The sequence below is a fragment of the Thalassophryne amazonica genome, chromosome 8 (assembly GCF_902500255.1).
Source record: "Thalassophryne amazonica chromosome 8, fThaAma1.1, whole genome shotgun sequence".
Lineage (NCBI taxonomy): Eukaryota > Metazoa > Chordata > Actinopteri > Batrachoidiformes > Batrachoididae > Thalassophryne > Thalassophryne amazonica.
Genome location: NC_047110.1, coordinates 31,831,654 through 31,852,763, shown reverse-complemented (window position 1 = coordinate 31,852,763; position 21,110 = coordinate 31,831,654). Strand labels below are relative to the sequence as shown.

The window sequence follows — 21,110 nt, the reverse complement described above, 5'->3', positions numbered from 1 at the left end:
CAACTTTGTGTCTGTCCATTTCAGAAGAGACACTCACCTGTTTCCATTTAATCTGGTCACCTGTGGAATGTTCCAAACAGGTGTTCTTTGAGTATTCATCAACTTTTGAAATGTGTTGCAGGCATCCATTTCAAAATGAGCAAATATTTGCACAAAAACAAAGAAATCTATCAGTTTGAACATTAAATATCTTGTCTTTGTGGTGTATTCAATTGAATATAACTTGAAGAGGATTTACAAATCATTGTATTCTGTTTTTATTTACATTTTTACACAACATCCCAACTTCATTGGAATTGGGGTTGTATTCTAATGGAATAGAACAATTTCTTTCATATTTGAGAGCATTATGTAGGATGGTATCCTTTATCGATTGACACTTTGATCCAGATTATGGATTTTGTGGTCACTGAAAAGCTCAGTGTATATTTTACATTATATTTTAATCAAACGTGCCCCAGTGACTCTCACATTGAAAGTGAGGTGCAGGCTGACACTCACTATCACCTGACAAAGTTTGATCCACATCAAACTTTATATCTGCAGTATACAAGTCATGAATCTGTCTGGTTTACTACACACAACCATAATCATGGGGAAGACTACTGATTCAACAGTTGTCCAGAACCCACTCATTGACATACTTCACAAGGAGGGTAACCACACAAGGTCACTGCTGACATGGCTGGTTGTTCATAGTGCTGGATCAAAGTTTACTGGAAGGGAAAAGTGTGGTAGGAAAAGATAGACAAGCAACAGGGATGAGTGCAGCCTTGGGAAGATTGTCAAGCAAAGCCAAATCAGAAACAGTGGAGCGTCACCTGTACTGGACTGAGGCTGGAGTCGGTGCATCAAAGGCCACCATGGACAGATGTGTCCAGGAAATGGGCTACAAGTTTTGCATTTTTAGTGTTAAGCCACTTCTGTACCAGAAGTCAGAAGTGTTTTATCTGTGCTCAGGAGAAGAGAAAAAAAAAAAAAAAAAAAAAAAAACTTGATCATTGCTCAGTGGTCCGAAGTTCTTTCAGATGAAGTAACTGTCGTCCACCGTTTTTATCACGTCCACAGTCAGTGCAGCCATCTACCAGATTTTAGAACACATTTTCTTCTGCTGACAAGCTACCGTGCAACCGGAGAGTATTCACAGCAATTCGTTTTACATTTTATGTTATAGCCTTATTACAAAAAGGATGAAATTCATTTTCCCCCCTCAAACTTTTACTCACAACAGCCCATATTTTTTTTAATTTTTGCAAAATTAATTGTGTGTGTGTGTATATATATATATATATATATATATATATATATATATACACACAACAAAAATATAAACGCAACACTTTTGGTTTTGCTCCCATTTTGTATGAGATGAACTCAAAGATCTAAAACTTTTTCCACATACACAATATCACCATTTCCCTCAAATATTGTTCACAAACCAGTCTAAATCTGTGTTAGTGAGCACTTCTCCTTTGCTGAGATAATCCATCCCACCTCACAGGTGTGCCATATCAAGATGCTGATTAGACACCATGATTAGTGCACAGGTGTGCCTTAGACTGCCCACAATAAAAGGCCACTCTGAAAGATGAAGTTTTATCACACAGCACAATGCCACAGATGTCGCAAGATTTGAGGGAGCGTGCAATTGGCATGCTGACACTTGAGCTGTTGCTCGTGTATTGAATGTTCATTTCTCTACCATAAGCCGTCTGCAAAGGCATTTCAGAGAATTTGGCAGTACATCCAACCAGCCTCACAACCGCAGACCACGTGTAACCACACCAGCCCAGGACCTCCACATCCAGCATGTTCACCTCCAAGATCGTCTGAGACCAGCCACTCGGACAGCTGCTGAAACAATCGGTTTGCATAACCAAAGAATTCCTGCACAAACTGTCAGAAACCATCTCAGGGAAGCTCATCTGCATGCTCGTCGTCCTCATCGGGGTCTCGACCTGACTCCAGTTCGTCGTCATAACCGACTTGAGTGGGCAAATGCTCACATTCGCTGGCATTTGGCACGTTGGAGAGGTGTTCTCTTCACGGATGAATCCCGGTTCACACTGTTCAAGGCAGATGGCAGACAGCGTGTGGCATCGTGTGGGTGAGCGGTTTTCTGACGTCAGTGTTGTGGATCGAGTGGCCCATGGTGGCGGTGGGGTTATGGTATGGGCAGGCGTCTGTTATGGACAAAGAACACAGGTGCATTTTATTGATGGCATTTTGAATGCACAGAGATACCGTGACGAGATCCTGAGGCCCATTGTTGTGCCATACATCCAAGAACATCACCTCATGTTGCAGCAGGATAATGCACGGCCCCATGTTGCAAGGATCTGTACACAATTCTTGGAAGCTGAAAATGTCCCAGTTCTTGCATGGCCGGCATACTCACCGGACATGTCACCCATTGAGCATGTTTGGGATGCTCTGGACCGGCGTATACGACAGCGTGTACCAGTTCCTGCCAATATCCAGCAACTTTGCACAGCCATTGAAGAGGAGTGGACCAACATTCCACAGGCCACAACTGACAACCTGATCAACTCTATGCGAAGGAGATGTGTTGCACTGCATGAGGCAAATGGTGGTCACACCAGATACTGACTGGTATCCCCCCCCCCCCCCCCAATAAAACAAAACTGCACCTTTCAGAGTGGCCTTTTATTGTGGACAGTCTAAGGCACACCTGTGCACTAATCATGGTGTCTAATCAGCATCTTGATATGGCACACCTGTGAGGTGGGATGGATTATCTCAGCAAAGGAGAAGTGCTCACTATCACAGATTTAGACTGGTTTGTGAACAATATTTGAGGGAAATGGTGATATTGTGTATGTGGAAAAAGTTTTAGATCTTTGAGTTCATCTCATACAAAATGAGAGCAAAACCAAAAGTGTTGCGTTTATATTTTTGTTGAGTGTATATATATATATATATATATATATATATATATACATATATATATATACGAGGTCTATTAGAAAAGTATCCGACCTTATTATTTTTTTCAAAAACCATATGGATTTGAATCACGTGTGATTACATCAGACATGCTTGAACCCTCGTGGGCATGCAAGAGTTTTTTCACGCCTGTCGGTTACGTCATTCGCCTGTGGGCAGTCTTTGAGTGAGGAGTCGCCCACCCTCTCGTCGATTTTTTCATTGTTTCGGAATGGCTCAGAGACTGCTGCTTTGTTTGATCAAAATTTTTTCAAAACTGTAAGGCACAACTGAGTGGACACCATTCGATAAATTCAGCTGGTTTTTTGGTAAAAATTTTAACGGCTGATGAGAGATTTTGGTCTGTAAGTGTCACTTTAAGGACGGCCCACGGCGTCTGACGGCGATCTGCGCTCCGAGGCAGCGTCGTCTCGCTGTTTCAAGCTGAAAACTTCCACATTTCAGGCTCTGTTCACCCAGGTCGTCGTCAGAGAACAGAGAAGTTTCAGAAGAAGTCGGCATGAGGAGTTTATGCGGACATTCCACTGTTAAAGGAGATTTTGTAATGAAAGAACATGCGGGCAGATTCGCATGTCGGGCCGGACCCGACCGCGGGGGGTCGCGACAGGAAAAACACCTCCATTGGAAACCTTAACGGACAAGTTGGAACATGCCCAGCTGTTAAACAATTTCTCAGATACTCACTTGTTGAAAGCCATCAAAAACTGCCTGAATTTTACAAATGGTTTTCAACACGGAGGTGTTTTTCCTGTCGCGGCGCAGACGGATTTGCGTCGTCGTCACGGAACCGACTCGGTGAATTTGCCCGCACGTTCTTTCATTACAAAATCTCCTTTAACAGTGGAATGTCCGCATAAACTCCTCATGCCGACTTCTTCTGAAACTTCTCTGTTCTCTGACGACGTCCTGGGTGAACAGAGCCTTAAATTAGGATGTTTTCAGCTCGCAACAGCCAGACGGACGCCACCTCCGACCGCGCTGCGCCGATCCACTTTGTGAGCTGTCCTTAAAGCGAAAGAAACTCCACAATCTCTCATCAGCCGTTAAACTTTTCACCGAGAACCAGAAGAATTTCTTGAATAGTGTCCACTTGGATATCCTTCACAGGTCCTGAAAAAATTTTGATTTAGCAATGTGCGCTGTCTCCAGCAGCGTCGCAGACAAAGGATTTCAGCCGAGAGGGCTGGACCAGTGCTCACTCAAAGCCTGCCCACAGGCGGATGACGTCACCGACACGCATGAAAAAACTCACGCATGCGCACGAGGGTTCAAGCATGTCTGGTGTAATCGCACGTGATTCAAATCCATATAGTTTTTTTTTTTATAAAACTGCCGGTTAGTTTTCTAATAAACCTCGTATATATATATATATATATATATATATATATATATATATATATATAGACACGCACACAAAACCTAAAGCCCCTTTCACACCAGGGCCAACGTAGAGTTACGTATTGCGGCGTATCCACTGTTGCGCTATGCAGCTCTACGCTGAGTTTTTGCTCCCCTACGCAGCAGTATGCTGAGGGCTACGCGAGGCAGACACAAAAAATTAAACCCGTTTAATTTTTTTCAGCGGAGAGAACAGGACGCAGAAAGTACGCAGTTTTTAACCAGGTCTACACAACTGTATGTAAATCTACACAACACTGTGCTAATGTACACCCAAGCCCCCGCAATTATACTACACACTACGCCAGGGCAAAGAATCCTTTTATCAGTACGTACCTGGATTGATAGATTTTACTCATCCCACTGGACTCTGCTGGCAGTGAAGCTTCAAAACCACAAAGAAGAGGCGAGCCAAGCTTCCACATTCAGAGGACATGCCCACGTCCACTCCCGTGGACAGATCACCAGCGAGAGAACATATCCACGTCCACAAACTCCTCATGGACGCATCACTGCTGCAGCTTCTTTCACCTTCACGTTGTCAAGATTGTGGCAAGTTAAATAAAGTCCATTAACTCCTGCTCACAGACATACTCCATACACATCACAACTGTATGCAAGCCTGGTGTGAAAGGGTTTTACAAAATCACATGTACGCAAGTATTCACACCCTTTGTTCAATACTTTGTTGATGCACCTTTGGCATCAATTGCAGCCTCAGGTTTTCTTGAATATGATGCCACAAGCTTGGAGCATATCTATCTTTGGGCAATTTTGCCCATTCCTCTTTGCAGCACCTCTCAAGCTCCATGGGGGTGGATGGGAGGCATTGGTGCAGAGCCATTTTCAGATCTCTCCAGAGATGTTCAATCAGATTCAGGTCTGGGCTCTGGCTGGGCCACTCAAGGACATTCACAGAGTTGTCCTGAAGCTACTCCTTTGATATCTTGGCTGTGTGTTTAGGATCATTGTCCTGCTGAAAGATAAACTGTCACCCCAGTCTGAGGTTAAGAGCGCTCTGGAGCAGGTTTTCATCCAGGATGTCTCTGCACATTGCTATATCTTTCCCTCCATCCTGACTAGTCTCCCAGTTCCTGCCACTGAAAAACATCCCCACAGCATGATGCTGCCACCACCATGCTTCACTGTAGGGATGGTGCCTGATTTCCTCCAAACATGATGCCTGGCATTTACACCAGAGTTCAATCTTTGTCTCATCAGACCAGATAATTTTGTTTCTCATGGTCTGAGTGTCCCTCAGGTGCCCTTTGGCAAACTCTAGGCAGGCTGCCAGGTGCCTTTTATTAAGGAATGGCTTCCGTCTGGCCACTCTACCATACAGTCCTAATCGGTGGATTGCTGCAGAGATGGTTCTCTTTCTGGAAGGTTCTCCTCTCTCCGCAGAGGAATACTGGAGCTCTAACAGAGTGACCATCAGGTTCTTGGTCACCTCCCTGACTCAGGCCCTTCTCCCCAATCGCTCAGTTTAGGCAGGCAGCCAGCTCTAGGAAGCGTCCTGGTGGATCTGAACTTCTTCCATTTACAGATGACGGAGGCCACTGTGCTCACTGGGACCTTCAAAGCAGAAATGATCCTGCACCATTCCCCAGATGTGTGCCATGAGACAATGCTGTCCTGGAGGTCTACAGACAATTGCTTTGACTTCTTGGTTTGTGCTCTGACATGCACTGTCAACTGTAGGACCTTATATGTAGACAGGTGTGTGTCTTTACAAATCATGTCCAATCAACTGAATTTACCCCAAGTGGACTCCAGTGAAGCTGTACAAACATCTCAAGGATGATAAGTGGAAACAGGATGCACCTGAGGCCAAAGGCAAAGGCTGTGAATACTTACGTACATGTAATTTTTCATGAATTTGCAAAAATCAAAAATCACCATTATGGGGTGTTGTGTGTAGAATTCTGACAAAAAAAAAGAAAAAAAAAAGTATCTATTTTGGAATGAGGCACTGTGAATACTTTCCAGATGCACTGGAGTGTGGATGTATTTTAATATTGTATATAAATACAAAAATATATTTGCATCATCTGTACAGTTTTCAAAATAATACCATTTTTTTCCAAGACAAAACAAAGGGATTCCCTTTCAAGCAGCGATGTCCAAAATCATTCCAGAAAGGACCAAGAGGGCCAAGTGATTAACATCACTTTGAGCAGATGGGATGAGTCCATCAGTCAAATCACCTGCTGGAATCAGTGGCTGCAAAGAAAACCTGCACCCTCTTGGCCCTTTCTGGAATGATTTTGGACACCACTGCTTTAAAGTAATTAGTTTATCAGTCTGGCCACAAGGGAGCTCTGATCTGAACCTGTCGAGATACTGTGATACGCAGATGATGTCTTACTTTAAGCCAAACCAGTTGAACACTACTTGGAAACACTGACAGCAGTTTTTGGTTTCCACTGACATTATCACACTCAGACTTTTTAATTTGTTGTGTGGCTGTGGTGCTGTATTTAAACACCCAAATACAGAAGACATCGAAGCTCTGAAGTGTAAACAGTGCAACTTTTATTCATCTTACAAAGAAGTGGCCGACCAATGACCCACAGCGTCAGGCTGTACTACCACTGTTTAAATTCAAGTCCTCTGCATGTAAGTTAAAAACAAGCTTGCATCCGATATTACAAATTGTGCAAAGAAACATCTGCATGTTTGATAATTTGACTTTCCTTCAAATCTGAAGTGTGCAAAAGTGAAATTAAAGCTGTGATGGAAACACGGCAGCAGTGTTGCATGTTACTGCTTTGCTGCTGGAACACAGACTGAGGCATCAGCGTGTTTAACATTAAGATCATGTTACTGCACGCTGTGTTGCTACAGAGGCTTTTAAAGGACCAGTGCACCATTTTAATATTATTCCACGAGAACTTGTGAAAACAAGCAGTGGTGACCTTTGACTGAGAAGCTCAGTCCGCCTGCACGTGTCTCAGGTCGTGCTGGTGTTTTTTTTTTTTTCTGCAAAATCTCTCTCTTACATCTACGATCTCGTACAATTCAGTTTGGACCATCTGAAATTTGAATTCCAGATATTGCCTTTTGAACCATAACCAGTCTTCATGATAGTTCCAACTAGTCATCATTAACCCCACCTGCGGTAAAGCATGGGTATCGTTTTTCAGTCCCATGTTCCCATCGGTGTCCAAACAACAGGTTTTGATCCAAATCTGGATCAGTCTTGGTGGAATGACTGAGGGTAAACCAAGGACACAATGGTTCATTTTTGTGAAATCACACGGGCACACAGAACCAAACAGGGTTATGCACATGTAGCAGCTGCACTCTGCGTTGTGCTGACTCCACCCATTTGCTCCCCTCGGGACACAAACCCACGATTTGGAGGAGGACTCTAACCAGAATGCTAAAAGCCAGGGCCCTGGCCTTGTGACCAGAGAATCCTTCAGGGACTGAGGTTTACAAGCTACATATGCACAGCAACCCCTGAATCTGTGTCAAACATGCTAAAGTACTAGTCATTTATTTATAGAAATCTGAAGCTGTAATTATAGTTTGAATTTTAGTTTATCCTAGTACTAATTCCCATCAACGTCTACAAATATAGCTGCTCACAGTTTTCAAAGAGATCCTCATTTATTCTGACTACTCAGAAAACATTTATAAATATCTCGATTTAACATTTCAGTTAACTCACAAGTTTAAATTCATGCACAATTACTTCAGATTACGGCACAAAACGCTGCCAGACCGTTGCCAAATTTGTTGTATTGACAGAAAAGCAAACATTTCTTGATCAGTTTTATATCAGGACTTTTCTCTATTTTCTGAAACATCTTGTCAGAACTGAATTAACATATCAGAAAATGAGCATTCAGAATGTCGAGTCAAATTAGCTGCGCCGTAAACAGTCACACTGTAACATGAATTTTCCTCTTTAGCAGGGTTCGCAGCCCATACAGAACCTACGCACTGCTGCAACCGTGCACAACTTTCAGACACATTCGCCCAAACTGGATAAACTTAAGTGTCTGTAAACAAAAATAGGTTTACGATTCTGTAAAGGCACACAGTTAATTTTGCACAATGGCTGGCGTCACATGCAGGTCAAACCGCGGTGCAGATGCTAACATCTTTACCCGGCAATCTTCCCTTCAACACGAACAGCATTTTAATCAAAAAGTCTCAAACTCAGGTGGAAATGCTACCACTTATGGTTCTAGATTATTTTATCCCTTTGGGCCTACTTTAAAAAAAACAAAATTGAACTGAATCTGGCCGCTTTGCTCGGGGTCTCCACAAACACTGGTGGAGGCGCAAGGTGATGTGAAGGAGCGCTTGACGGCAATTTGATCCTGAGAACAGTCTCCTTCCCTTCTCTTGTGAAAATTAATGGAATCATTCATGCTTTCATATATGTAACTCTTTCATCTAATAAAAAAATATTTGTGCAAGGTTAAACAAACATATACAATTATCAATAAAGTAGAATACAGAGCTATACGAGTATGTTAAAGGTGGAAAAAAATAAGAGGTTGATTGTATCTCCCTTTACAATGCAAACATTTATTTTGGATTAAAGGCGAGAGGTAAAGGGTAGAAGAAAAGGCAGCCCATTTACTCGTCCAAAAGGCTGGTGACAGAGCGTTAAGCGATTGCTTTTGCTTCCGGTAAGAAAGCCTCCCAGTACTTTATCAGCTGGAGAGAGAGAGAGAGAGAGAAAAAAAAAAAGAGAGACAAAACAAAGTGGCAAACATCAACATCATCAACTGCTGAATAACAAAGTGACATTTTCTTTGTCGTTTTATTTTATTTTACACATGCTCACACTGCAGCGTGTGGTGTCCAGTGTTGGGCCAAGTTACTTTAAGCAAGAGTCATCAGAAGATGTCGGGTTTGCGATGCACCGGGGACGTTTTGTGTCATAAACTGTCCTAATTACTGGTGTAATACCGATCCTTGTAGGTGGGTTCACCTCTTTATGGTATAGATTCCCGTCCCGTCTGATGGGACAACTACTCACCTGCTGCTGTGACTGAAGCAGAGACTCCAAGTACTTGATTATGTGTTGTTTGAAATTGGCAGTCTTTTCTTTCTGTAAAGAGCAAAGATGAATTGTAACAACACTAGTTTTTCCCAGCCATCTGATGACTAGTATTCATGTAACAAGGGTGACCGTCAGTACCTCAAAGCGGAGGACTTCTTTGCGCACAGTGGCAGACACTCTGTCGAAGTCTCTCTCGTACTGTGTCACTTTTGCCTCCCACTATTAAAGAAAAGAACAGAGTTCAGAACTGAACAAGACTATGGACGACTTTAAGGGCACTGAAAATCATGTTAAAATCTTAACGTTAGCTTATCTGTCTCTGAATAATTGTTAGTGTTTTCATTTCAAAATAAAGGTGTTTGCTGTATTCCAAGTCCAGCTGGGCTGATATTTAAATGGTTTTATTGTGATGCAAGTAGGTGGCAAACCTGTCGGTTTGCCCTGCCAAGCCTTTGGAAAGCAAAACAGTGGCCGTAACTGTGGGAAAATGTGCACACAAATTTATTATTCAAACTAAAAAAAAAAAACAAAGAAACTTGATTTGTATGCCTATTTGTATGGAGATACAAATAGAACCTATTCCAGTACTCCACTTATCCCATCCATAGTGGAGGATAAATGTCATTGTACAATAAGAATCTTGTTACATAAAGGCAAAGGAAATGTTCACACTGATATAGAGTGAGACCTTTGCATAGATGTAACACTATGATACAACCGGGTTTCTTAAAAAGGTAAAGGGTGAGTCATGTACTCTCTTTACTGAGCTGCACATATGCGGGGCAACAGGACGAGGAGGTAGGGTGATCAATTCCTTTCCTCACTGCCTTATACCTTCCCAAACTATTAGTCAGGTACCACTTTTACAGTGCATTCAGAAAGTATTTACAGCGCTTCCATTTTTTTTTTTTTTTTTTTTTTACATTTAGTGATGTTACAGCCTTATTCCAAAATGGATGAAATTAATTTTTTTTTTTTTTTTACTCAAAATTCTACACATAATACCCCATAATGACAATGTAGAAAAAGTTTTTTTTTTTTGCAAATTTATATTATATATGTATAAAAATGAAGTCACATGTACATACGTATTCACAGCCTTTGGCATGAAGCTCAAAATTGAGCTCAGGTGCATCCTGTTTCCACTGATCATCCTTGAAATGTTGCTACAGCTTGACTGGAGTCCACCTGGGGTAAATTCAGTTCACTGTACATGATTTGGGAAGGCACACACCTCTGTACATATAAGATCCCATAGTTGACAGTGCATGTCAGAGCACAAATCAAGTATGAAGTCAAAGGAATTGATTTTTGACCTCAGACAGGATTGTCTCAAGACACAAATCTGGGGAAGGATACAGAAATATTTCTGTTGCTTTCAAGGTCCCAATGAGCACAGTGGCCTTCATCATCTGTAAATGAAATAAGTTCAAATCCACCAGGACTCTTCCTAGAGTTGGCCGTCCGTCTAAACTGATCGATCAGGGAGAAGGGCCTCAGTCAGGGAGATGACCAAGAACTCAATGGCCACTCTTTCAGAGCTCCAGCATTCCTCTGTGGAGAAAGGAGAACCTTCCAGAAGGACAACCATCTCTGTAGCAATCCACAGATCTGGCTGTATGGTAGAGTGTACCAAAAGGCATCTGAAGGACTCTCAGACCATCTTTGGTATGAATGCCAAGCATCATGTTTGAATTAAACCAGGCACCATCCGTACAGAGAAGCATGGTGAAGATACTGTGGGGATGTTTTTTCAGCACCAGGAACTGGGAGAGGCAGTCAGGATTGATGAAAAGATGAATACAGCAACATACACAGACATCCTGGATGAAAACCTGTTCCAGAGCGCTTTTGATCTCAGACTGGGTCAACAATTCATCTTTCAGCGGGACAATGACCCTAAGCACACAGCCAAGATATCAAAGGAGTGGCTTCAGGACAACTCTGTGAATGTCCTTGATGGTCCAGTCAGAGCCCAGACCTGAATCTGATTGAACATCTCTGGAGAGATCTGAAAATGGCTGTGTACCGAAGCTCCCCATCCAACCTGATGGAGTTTGAGAGGTGCTGCAAAGAGGAATGGGAAAAACTGCCCAAAGATAGGTGCACCAAGCTTGTGACATCATATTCAAGAAGACTTAAGGCTGTAATTGCTGCCAAAGGTGCATCAACAAAGTATTGAGCAAAGGGTGTGAATACTTATGTACATGTGACTTCTTAGTTTTTTTATTTGTAATAATTTTGCAAAGATTTCAACAAAAAACAAAACCTTTTTGTGTTGTCATTATAGGGTGTTGAGTAGAATTTTGAGGGGAAAAATGAATTTACTCTATTTTAGAAAAAGGTCGTAACATAACATGGAAAAAGTGAAGTGCCATCTGAACCAGAGTCAGAGCCATCACACCGCTTATTATTTGCTTCAGTGATCAGATAAATTGTGATGGTCTAATTTTTATTTTAGATGCATTTGTAATCACCAGAGAAGGAAACTGCTGTTTTTACAGTCTTGTGTTCCTTTTTAATTTTACTATTCTATTTAACAATAGTGGTCTTATATTTCCACATGTGGAACTTTCCACAACCTGAACAAAATCTGATGATCTGCTCAATATCATGATAGAAATAGACCACAATACCAAAAAATGACACTTGGTGGTGACACCCCCCCACCACCCAAAAATAAAAGTCACCTCAGTGATGTCTTCTTTGGCCTGTTGTAGTTTTTCGGGCTTGTTGGCCCACAGGAGTTTGGCTTCTGTCTCACGCTTCTTCTGTAGCATGGCCTGTGCATCCTGCCAACGTTGCCATGCCTTCATCCGGTGGTCAAACGACCCCTGCAGGATGACAGATAAACAGCCATCTGAACATCTGCCACTGGTGAAATCTTTACACCCACCCACCTCCACCCCCCCAAAAGATCACAAAATTGGAGCCACTTTAACTTTTGACCCCTGTACACACTGAAACTGACCTTGTCATCCTTTTTGCTGTTTTTACACCAGAAAAGTAAGAGAAACAACTTCTAACAGGTAAAAATAATTTTCAAACATCTATATATATATGTATGAGACAAACTGCCTTCATTTCTAACTTTATCATTATGTAAAATGTGAATTATTGAAGGGTTTTTTCTTAAATCAAATTCCAGCCCATAGTGATGTGAGATTCATCTGTAGCATAATCACAAATGTGTTTTGTTTCTATATGAAACTAATACTTCAGCTTCCAAATATTGCTGTTTCTATGACTGAATTCAACAGTTTAACTCATAGTGGCTTTACTAAGTTTTTGGACACAGCACCAATGAAAAGTGGCCTTTTTATTTATTTATTAATTTGTTGTTCCTACAAATTATTTTAGGTCTAAAACTAGAGATGCAAAAAAAAAAAACCAAACAAACAAAAAAACAAACTAGACATGGTTACTGGCTGCAGGAGCCAGTCACGAGTCACGAGCATCTCGGACCACCATCTTGCTAAAGGTAAAGAAAAAGCTGTGAAGCCTCAGTACCCGCACAGCACCGAGCAGGCGAATGTAATCTGCAATGAGCTCTGCAAAGCTGAAGGTGTCATGTATGGCCTGCTCCTGGTGTAACTGCTCCATCTTGTCCTCCACCTCCGCCAGCTGGGAGAGCGCACGGGACAGAGCGGTGTTGTCCTCCGCGCTGCCCAGCATGGCCACACTCTTGGCAAAGCTTGCAGTGTTCAAGGACAGCTCTGGAGGAGAGGATGACAAAGAGAATGGATGTTTACCACTCGGTGTTACCGCATGCATCACATCAGTAAACTATGTGTTACAGAAGGTTCTATACAAATGCACCCTGATGTTCCATGTGAGAGCCAGTCAAAGAAAAGTTGTCACATGTAGGACTCAAAACATTTTCAAGAGAAGCAGACAAGTAAAAACACGACAACGATCATCGCTGATTCCAGCTTAACGCCTCAAATTAGGTTTTTCACAGAGCATTAAAAGTAGATGAGACGGTGCTCCTCTCGACTACAGTTCATGAGCTCAGAAAAGAAGGATGCTTTCTCAAACGGTGTAATCGGTGCGATCATTCTGGTTTGTCTGTACCCATGAGGCTTGTTGCCATAACGTCAGAGTAGAAATGATGTTGGGATTGCCGTCTCCAATTCTGATAAACTGAACATGCTGATTTTCATGTCAGTGGAAGCAAGTGTGCACGGTCCTGTTCACAACTATAAGAACAGCAGAGTTACAAACCTAAAATTTTATGTGTTCTAAATGCAAATTAATACATTTTGTGTTGTCATAATATACAAAATTATTTCATATATTGAAGGATAAAGTTAAAATGTAAAATATACATGTGACAGACTTCGATGTCTTTACAGTAAATTCAGTTTTCTTTAGACAAATGAGGGGGTGTACAGTACACACATCAACATTTGTAAGTTACTGAATATTTCTTGGGACTTCATTTAAATCAAGCATTTAAAAACTCTTGAGGGAAACCACCAAGACACCCAGGATAACCCTGAAGAACGTCTAGGCGTCTGTGGCTGTGACTGGAGAAACTCACATACAGCAACGTTTATCTGTTGACTCGCCAGTTGCACAGTTCTGTTTTATAAAAAAATTTATAAATTTGTACTAATTTCCAAACTCATTTTAAATTTCGTATTTAAAATTCTTGTGTGCCAATAACTGACCAGGACTATGTTCGGGTCACTCAGGAAAGAAATCCATCAGTTATCAGTGCCATTCATAGATAATCAGATTTCTCTGCCTATTGTTTGCTTGGTAATCAGGTGAAGAAGAATCTGTGAGCAGTTAGAAAAGGCTGACTGACCTTTCCTGTGGATGACCAGGGAATCAACCAGCGCGTGGAGCTTCCTGTACTGCTGGTCTGCAGCCTCCACCTCTTGCAGTTTCTCCTCAAACCACTGCAGAATGACATGTTATTATAACAGGTAGTCTAAAATGCCAACCGCACTCACCAACTTTCCCTTCAAAAAGGTTCTGATTCTTCAAATCGGTTCTGTATCTGTAAATCAGGTCTGGTCAGGTCAGAGCATGTGCCAGACCCACATGTCAATGCATCCAGTCTCTGGGGTCCTCAACAATGAGGCACCTACAAACTGGATCACATACAGATAAACACTACATTGGCCAAATCATAAGTGATGTTTCCTCATGATGAAACCTCACTGAGCCTCCAGAAGAAACAGTGCGTTTGACACAGTCATTCCAGCAGTACCTTGCCTTAGGTCATTTGTTAGCATCCCAGTCGTTTGGTAAACTTCTAAACAGCGAGGCAGGAAGCACTAGGGCACTGAAGATACTCTCCATCAGCATGATGTCATGATGCCATAAATGCTTCCCAGATGTTTCTTAATCTCAAAAACCGAGCTCCCAGGGACATGAACATCACTGCTGTGATAAACCATAAGAGGCTCTACTTCTCCAATTAGTTCTGCAGCTGTGATATCATCTGGAGTAGATTTCCAATTTCAGTGAAATATGCACATAGTGTGGTTTTGTTTTATTTTGGAAATAAACAAATACTATTTTACATTTAGAATCAACTTTTTCCTAAAGCAATGATCCAACCTAAAACTATAAATCATTAGTTTGTGCAATAACTAGATTCAGAGTGCATGAAGTAAAAACAAAAAAAAGGGGGGAGCATATGAAAGGAAAAACTTTTGATTAATTGTAACCGGGGTATAGGTTTGAAATGATAATGATACTGATTCGTATTGCCCAGCCCTCGGACAAACCAGTCATGTATGTAATTTTAAGTCAGTGAATTGCCCACAGATCCAGACCTGGATAACAACTCTCTGAAAATCTATATAAAAACTTCAGAAAGCTGAGAACTAGTGTTGTAGTTGAGTCCACCTCCCCCCGGGGCCACGGTCGAGTCCGAATCCTGGGTCTCTGAGGCCAAGGCAGAGTCATACTACCTCGAGGACAAGGCTGAGTCTGAGGCTACAGCATCCAAGGAAGAGTATTACGCGAAGGCATATAAAAGCAATTCGACACCCCCAACTAAAGGAGCACCAATGAATGCTTGAGAACTGCATAACCTTAAAAATAAAGACGGACAGAAACTAGTTTTGGTAGGTTTAGTAATTAGTATTCCCGCCAAAGCAAAAAAAAAAAAGTGAGGTAACTCAAAGGATTTACAGACAGTTCTCAAAGAAAATTAACGTAAGTGGATAAATGCCTCCAACTGACATGGTGTTTACCGCCACCAGCTGTTTCGGTGTGGAGCATCAATGGAGCTAGATGTATGCTATTTTATAATTTCTCCCAGTTCTTTATGTAATATACTGCCCCTTACCAAGAACCAAAATGTTATATTCCTCATTTTGAAATGACTGAAAGTCACAATGAAACCGAGCCTGGGTCCCCAGAGACGGACTCCATCTTGTGAAGGGACCACGAACATAGCTTGCACAACACTTTTATACAAAGTGGGCGTTACAGTGGGTGTGGTTTAGTCTCACAATTCTAATGTTACTGCCTCTCACAAACAGGGGGAGCTCCACCCCTTATCTTCAACATTATTGAGGAATGGGGAGATAAGGGAGGAAAGAGAAGAGTAAAAACAGGGGGATTACACTGTACTATATCCTGTGGAATAAATCTGTTCTCTTTAAATGCAGTTACATGCCTCCAAGCTGGTGGTGTGAAGGTGGAAGAATAAAGTAATCAATGCTTATGACAAACACCCCGGATCATATAATATTATGTTCCTCTTTTTAAGTTATGACTATCTCCTTATGGAACGTTCCACACACACACAAACCTGCGGAGGCACGCAAGTAGCTAAGTTCATTACTTGAGCATAAATTCTCTCACAGGCCCGCCTTTTACACCAACTGATGGAATATTTGTCACTTTGTGAATTTCTTTGAAGTACAAATGTAAAACCAGCTGAAAGGTTATAAAGGTCCAGCAATATTGTTCAACATTTTACATAAATTTCTTTAAACACCCCTGTAGCCATGTCATGGTATCTTCCAACCTTGAGATGATCTTTATCATCGGTTAAGACCAGCCATGTGACCAGCTCTCAACCAATGGGAATGGCTAACCTGTCTTGTTTTGATACAGTTAGCACTTACTTCTAGATCTAGCACAGCGTTTCCATCTTTGTGTTGCATTTTCAAGCATTCTGTGTGCATAAACTATTGTATGAGTAAAGTTACGTAACGGGGCGACTGCAGTGCTCTACGCTTAGCTCTGGAGGTCACTTGCCATGCCAGTGTAACAGTTTATCTTCCCCCCTGGATATCTTCCCCCTCGAGGGGAAGTTGTCCTAGGATACCCCCCCTCCCCACCACCAATATCTTGCCAAAATGAATTTTTGGCAAGATATGTTTGTCAGTATGTATGTATGTATTTTTTTTGTTGTAATCATTGCATTTTTCACCTTTAACTCGCTGTGCAGCACACAGTTTATATCGCAGACTCTTGCAACTTCACATATAGCAGCCCTAGTAAGGTCAAAGGGCAAGGTCACAGGAAGGTCAAACACTGAATTCAATTAAACAACTTCCCTGGTCACAGTTTTTGAAATTTTGGTTCCAAATTTGGCACGCACATAGTGATGTGCCTTGCTTATAAACCATTACCTGGGATAAGTGATTGACTTTGACCTTCAGGGTTTCGCTTGAAGTCAAATGTCACCTAAATTAGGTCAAACTTCAGATTACAGTAAAACATGACATGTAATACTATTTTTATGACTACATAAGTACTAGCAGAATGTAGTTATATGATTACAAATAGATAAAACTTTATAAGTAAAATGTTCATTGCTATCATACTGGGTGTTGAAAAACTAACAAATGTATTGTTTGCTTATGATCATACTGTCAGTATGATGGGCGGGAGATTTCCAGAGTGAGGGGGAAGATATCGGGGGAAGGGGGGCAAATAAACCAATGTAAACAAATGAGTATCTGTTGAATTTCTTTGACATTGCACAGAAACATTGCAAACAATAAAAAAATCAATCCATCATGCATTCTTCATAAGTTAACAGCTCTGCTATGCATTGGGGGGAATTACCTTTAATAAGAGCTTCTCATATATATATATATGTATATATATATATTTTTTGTTTAACCTCTCACCCTGCTGTCTACCCCCATGTGGTCGCTGTCTGTGATCAGAAAGAAAACCCACACACGGATAAACTTGTTAACTTATGTGGAAAGTCATACTTGATTGGCAGATAAGGTTTTATCCATGTGTGCATCATGCCATCCTCAGAAAGAGACTTTAGGCGTACATGAGGAAAAAAAGCAAAGTGTTAGTTTTTGGACGGTGCACTTTGTCTTTGGTTATTGGCAAGTAAACACTGTGGAAAAATAAACAAAAATGAGCAGCCTCTGCTTATTCTTTGGGGCTGCATGATACCAAGGCCAAGACGGAGTCATTGCATAGCGAGACCAAGGCATCAAGAAGAAAATAAAAAGAAGAATCTGCCCCGAGGCCTTCAACACTGCCGAGAACATTTGCACTTAAACAGCACCTCAATTTACTTATGTTTATTATGCCACATAGTGTAAAGAGTAAATCCAAGTGTATCTCATCTAAATATTACAAATTATTTATTAAAAATCAGTGCAACTCACCGCATCTGACTCATTCATCTTGATGGTCATTTTACTGACGGCATCTGTAGCTTTGCTGATCATTTTCAGAAAGCCAGCACCGCTGAGAGCCTGTGTGTTCACCGCTCGAGGCAACTGGAGATACACACAGTTTATATTATTAACAACCTGTCTCATAAAGTAAACCATCACACATATAACACAAAGAAATATAGCAGCACAATGTGGCTTTGAAAAAGCGCACATAATTTTAAGTTTATTAATGCATTTTAAATCAGCTACATGCAAGCACCCGCCCTCAAACGAGACTACGGTAACCAACTGAGAAGGAGAGAGAGACAGAGGCAGATAGAGAGAGCGCTGTCTTTTCTCTTTTAAGTCTATAAATAAAAGTACTTAATCTTTTTTCACCAAATCATCAAATCTGGGTTTGCATCTTAGATGTGCCTTCTGGCAAAATGCAGCTGAACTTTCAGGTCTCCTTTTTCAGAAAATCCTCCTGTTTACCACTTCATCATGAAGCTGTATACAGTAGTGTTCAGAATAGTAGTAGTGCTATGTGACTAAAAAGAGTCAGCCAGGTTGAGTATATTTCTTATTGTTACATGGGAAACAAGGTACCAGTAGATTCAGTAGATTGTCACAAATCCAACAAGACCAAGCATTCATGATATGCATACTCTTAAGGCTATGAAATTGGGCTATCAGTAAAAAAAAAAGTAGAAAAAGGGGGTGTTCACAGTAATAGTAGTGTGGCATTCAGTCAGTGAGTTCGTCAATTTTGTGGAACAAACAGGTATGAATCAGGTGTTCCCCATGTAAGGATGAAGCCAGCACCTGTTGAACATGCTTTTCTCTTTGAAACCCTGAGGAAAATGGGACATTCAAGACATTGTTCAGAAGAACAGCGCAGTTTGATTAAAAAGTTGTTTGGAGAGGGGAAAGCTTATATGCAGGTGCAAAAAATTATAGGAGGTTCATTTACAATGATCTCCAATGCTTTAAAATGGACCAAAAAAAAAAAAAAAAAAGACGCATGGAAGAAAACGGAAAACAACCATCAAAATGGATAGAAGAATAACCAGAATAGCAAAGGCTCACCCACTGATCAGCTCCAGGATGATCAAAGACAGTCTGGAGTTACCTGTAAGTGCTGTGACAGTTAGAAGACGACTGTTTGAAGCTAATTTATTTGCAAGAATCCCCCACAAAGTCCCTCTGTTAAATAAAAGACGTGCAGAAGAGGTTACAATTTGCCAAAGAACACATCAACTGGCCTAAAGAGAAATGGAGGAATATTTTGTGGACTAATGAGAGTACAATTGTTCTTTTTGGGTCCAAGGGCCGCAGACAGTTTGTGAGACGACCCCCAAACTCTGAATTCAAGCCACAGTTCACAGTGAAGACAGTGAAGCATGGTGGTGCAAGCATCATGATGTGGGCATGTTTCTCCTACTATGGTGTTGGGCCTATATATCGCATACCAGGTATCATGGATCAGTTTGGATATGTCAAAATACTTGAAGAGGTCATGTTGCCTTACGCTGAAGAGGACATGCCCTTGAAATGGGTGTTTCAACAAGACAATGACCCCAAGCACACTAGTAAACGAGCAAAATCTTGGTTCCAAACCAACAAAATTAATGCCTCGCAGATGTGAAGAAATCATGAAAAACTGTGGTTATACAATTAAATACTAGTTTAGTGATTCACGGGATTGCTAAAAAAAAGCAGTTTGAACATAATAGTTTCGAGTTTGTAGCGTCAACAGCAGACGCTACTATTATTGTGAACACCCCCTTTTCTACTTTTTTTTTTACTAATAGCCCAATTTCATAGCCTTACGAGTGTGCATATCATGAATGCTTGGTCTTGTTGGATTTGTGAAAATCTACTTAATCTACTGGTACCTTGTTTCCCATGTAACAATAAGAAATATACTCAAAACCTGGATTAATCTTTTTAGTCACATAGCACTACTATTATTATGAACACTACTGTAACTGGGAATACAAAATATCCTCAAAATCAACAATAATGATAATAATAATAATAATAATATTAAAGCAAACAGAGCTCTGGTATCGGAATAGTATCAGTATCGGCAGATATCCAAACTGAGGTATTCGGATCGGAAGTAGGGGAAAAAAGTGGATTGGTGCTTCCCTACCATTAACGCCACACAATTATGTGGGAAAGATGTAAACAATGAAGCAGCAGTTACAACAAACACATCTGAGTGAGCACATCTGCACCGAGTTTCATCTTACTTCGTCTCTCTCCAAGAACTCTCTGACATCAGGATCTTGAAGAAGTGATGGGTGAGTTACTACTCTCTGGAGATACCTGTCCCAATGAGTGGATGAAGAGACATCAACATGCATACACCATAACACAACACCTTTACTGTTGTTCACTAAATATTTCAGTGTCAGACTAACCAGAAGAATAAATCCTTTTCAAAAATCATCTATACATTATGAATTTGTTTTAGTAGTTTAATATCATGATGCAGCTTTTATTTTAAAATCCATTCTTCTGCAATGTCCACGTGTCAGATGCTGCTGTGTTCTGAGCTGTACAGCGTTCTAGCCTTTTCAAAGGGACTGAGTTTATCCTCAGGTGATTCGAGCCTGTATGGTTGGTGTGTTACCTTTCCAAAGCAGCTTTTCTTCTCTCCAGAAACTCTGTAGATGAAGGATCTTCCTTTCCCACCTTCACCTTTGTCATACCTGTGCAAGACAAATATTTCACAGTTTGTGAATATCAGGAACAGGTTCATGAACAGAGGAAACCCAGGTTACCCTACCCAGGATGCTTTTCTCTGGTGGTGGAGGAACAATGAAGCCATTTGGTCCATGTTTTTCAGAAAGCTTCTCATAAAGGCCAAGGAAATCACTGAAGCGCCGCTTCACTGTAAATGTCTTGTGGCGGAACATGGCCAATGAGGTCTGAAACATACAGTTCATGACTTTAAAGTCTGGTGCTTAAACAGCGACTATTCCCCTTTACACTTAATATAGAAGGCATGTGTAAAAACATGTGCTTCTTGATGCTGCATAGTTTCTCATCTACATTTGCTTAAGAAGTGACAGTGGCATCAAGCCAGCAACAATGCTAATAAT

General features: G+C 41.2%; 1 protein-coding gene across 1 annotated transcript in view; it reads right to left on the bottom strand.

The window, feature by feature from the left end:
• Window positions 1–6,885: 6,885 nt before the first annotated feature.
• snx1a (sorting nexin 1a) overlaps window positions 6,886–21,110 on the bottom strand; it is a 38,750-nt gene continuing 24,525 nt past the window's right edge. Inside the window, exons 6-15 of the mRNA XM_034175964.1 lie at window positions 20,795–20,936; window positions 20,639–20,717; window positions 20,256–20,331; window positions 18,007–18,120; window positions 14,205–14,298; window positions 12,902–13,107; window positions 12,082–12,225; window positions 9,530–9,610; window positions 9,368–9,439; window positions 6,886–9,042 (exon numbers count right to left, since the gene is read on the bottom strand). Of these exons, the coding sequence (XP_034031855.1) occupies window positions 8,992–9,042; window positions 9,368–9,439; window positions 9,530–9,610; window positions 12,082–12,225; window positions 12,902–13,107; window positions 14,205–14,298; window positions 18,007–18,120; window positions 20,256–20,331; window positions 20,639–20,717; window positions 20,795–20,936 (1,059 nt within the window). The 3' untranslated portion in view covers window positions 6,886–8,991. The remainder of the gene's footprint in view (window positions 9,043–9,367; window positions 9,440–9,529; window positions 9,611–12,081; window positions 12,226–12,901; window positions 13,108–14,204; window positions 14,299–18,006; window positions 18,121–20,255; window positions 20,332–20,638; window positions 20,718–20,794; window positions 20,937–21,110) is intronic.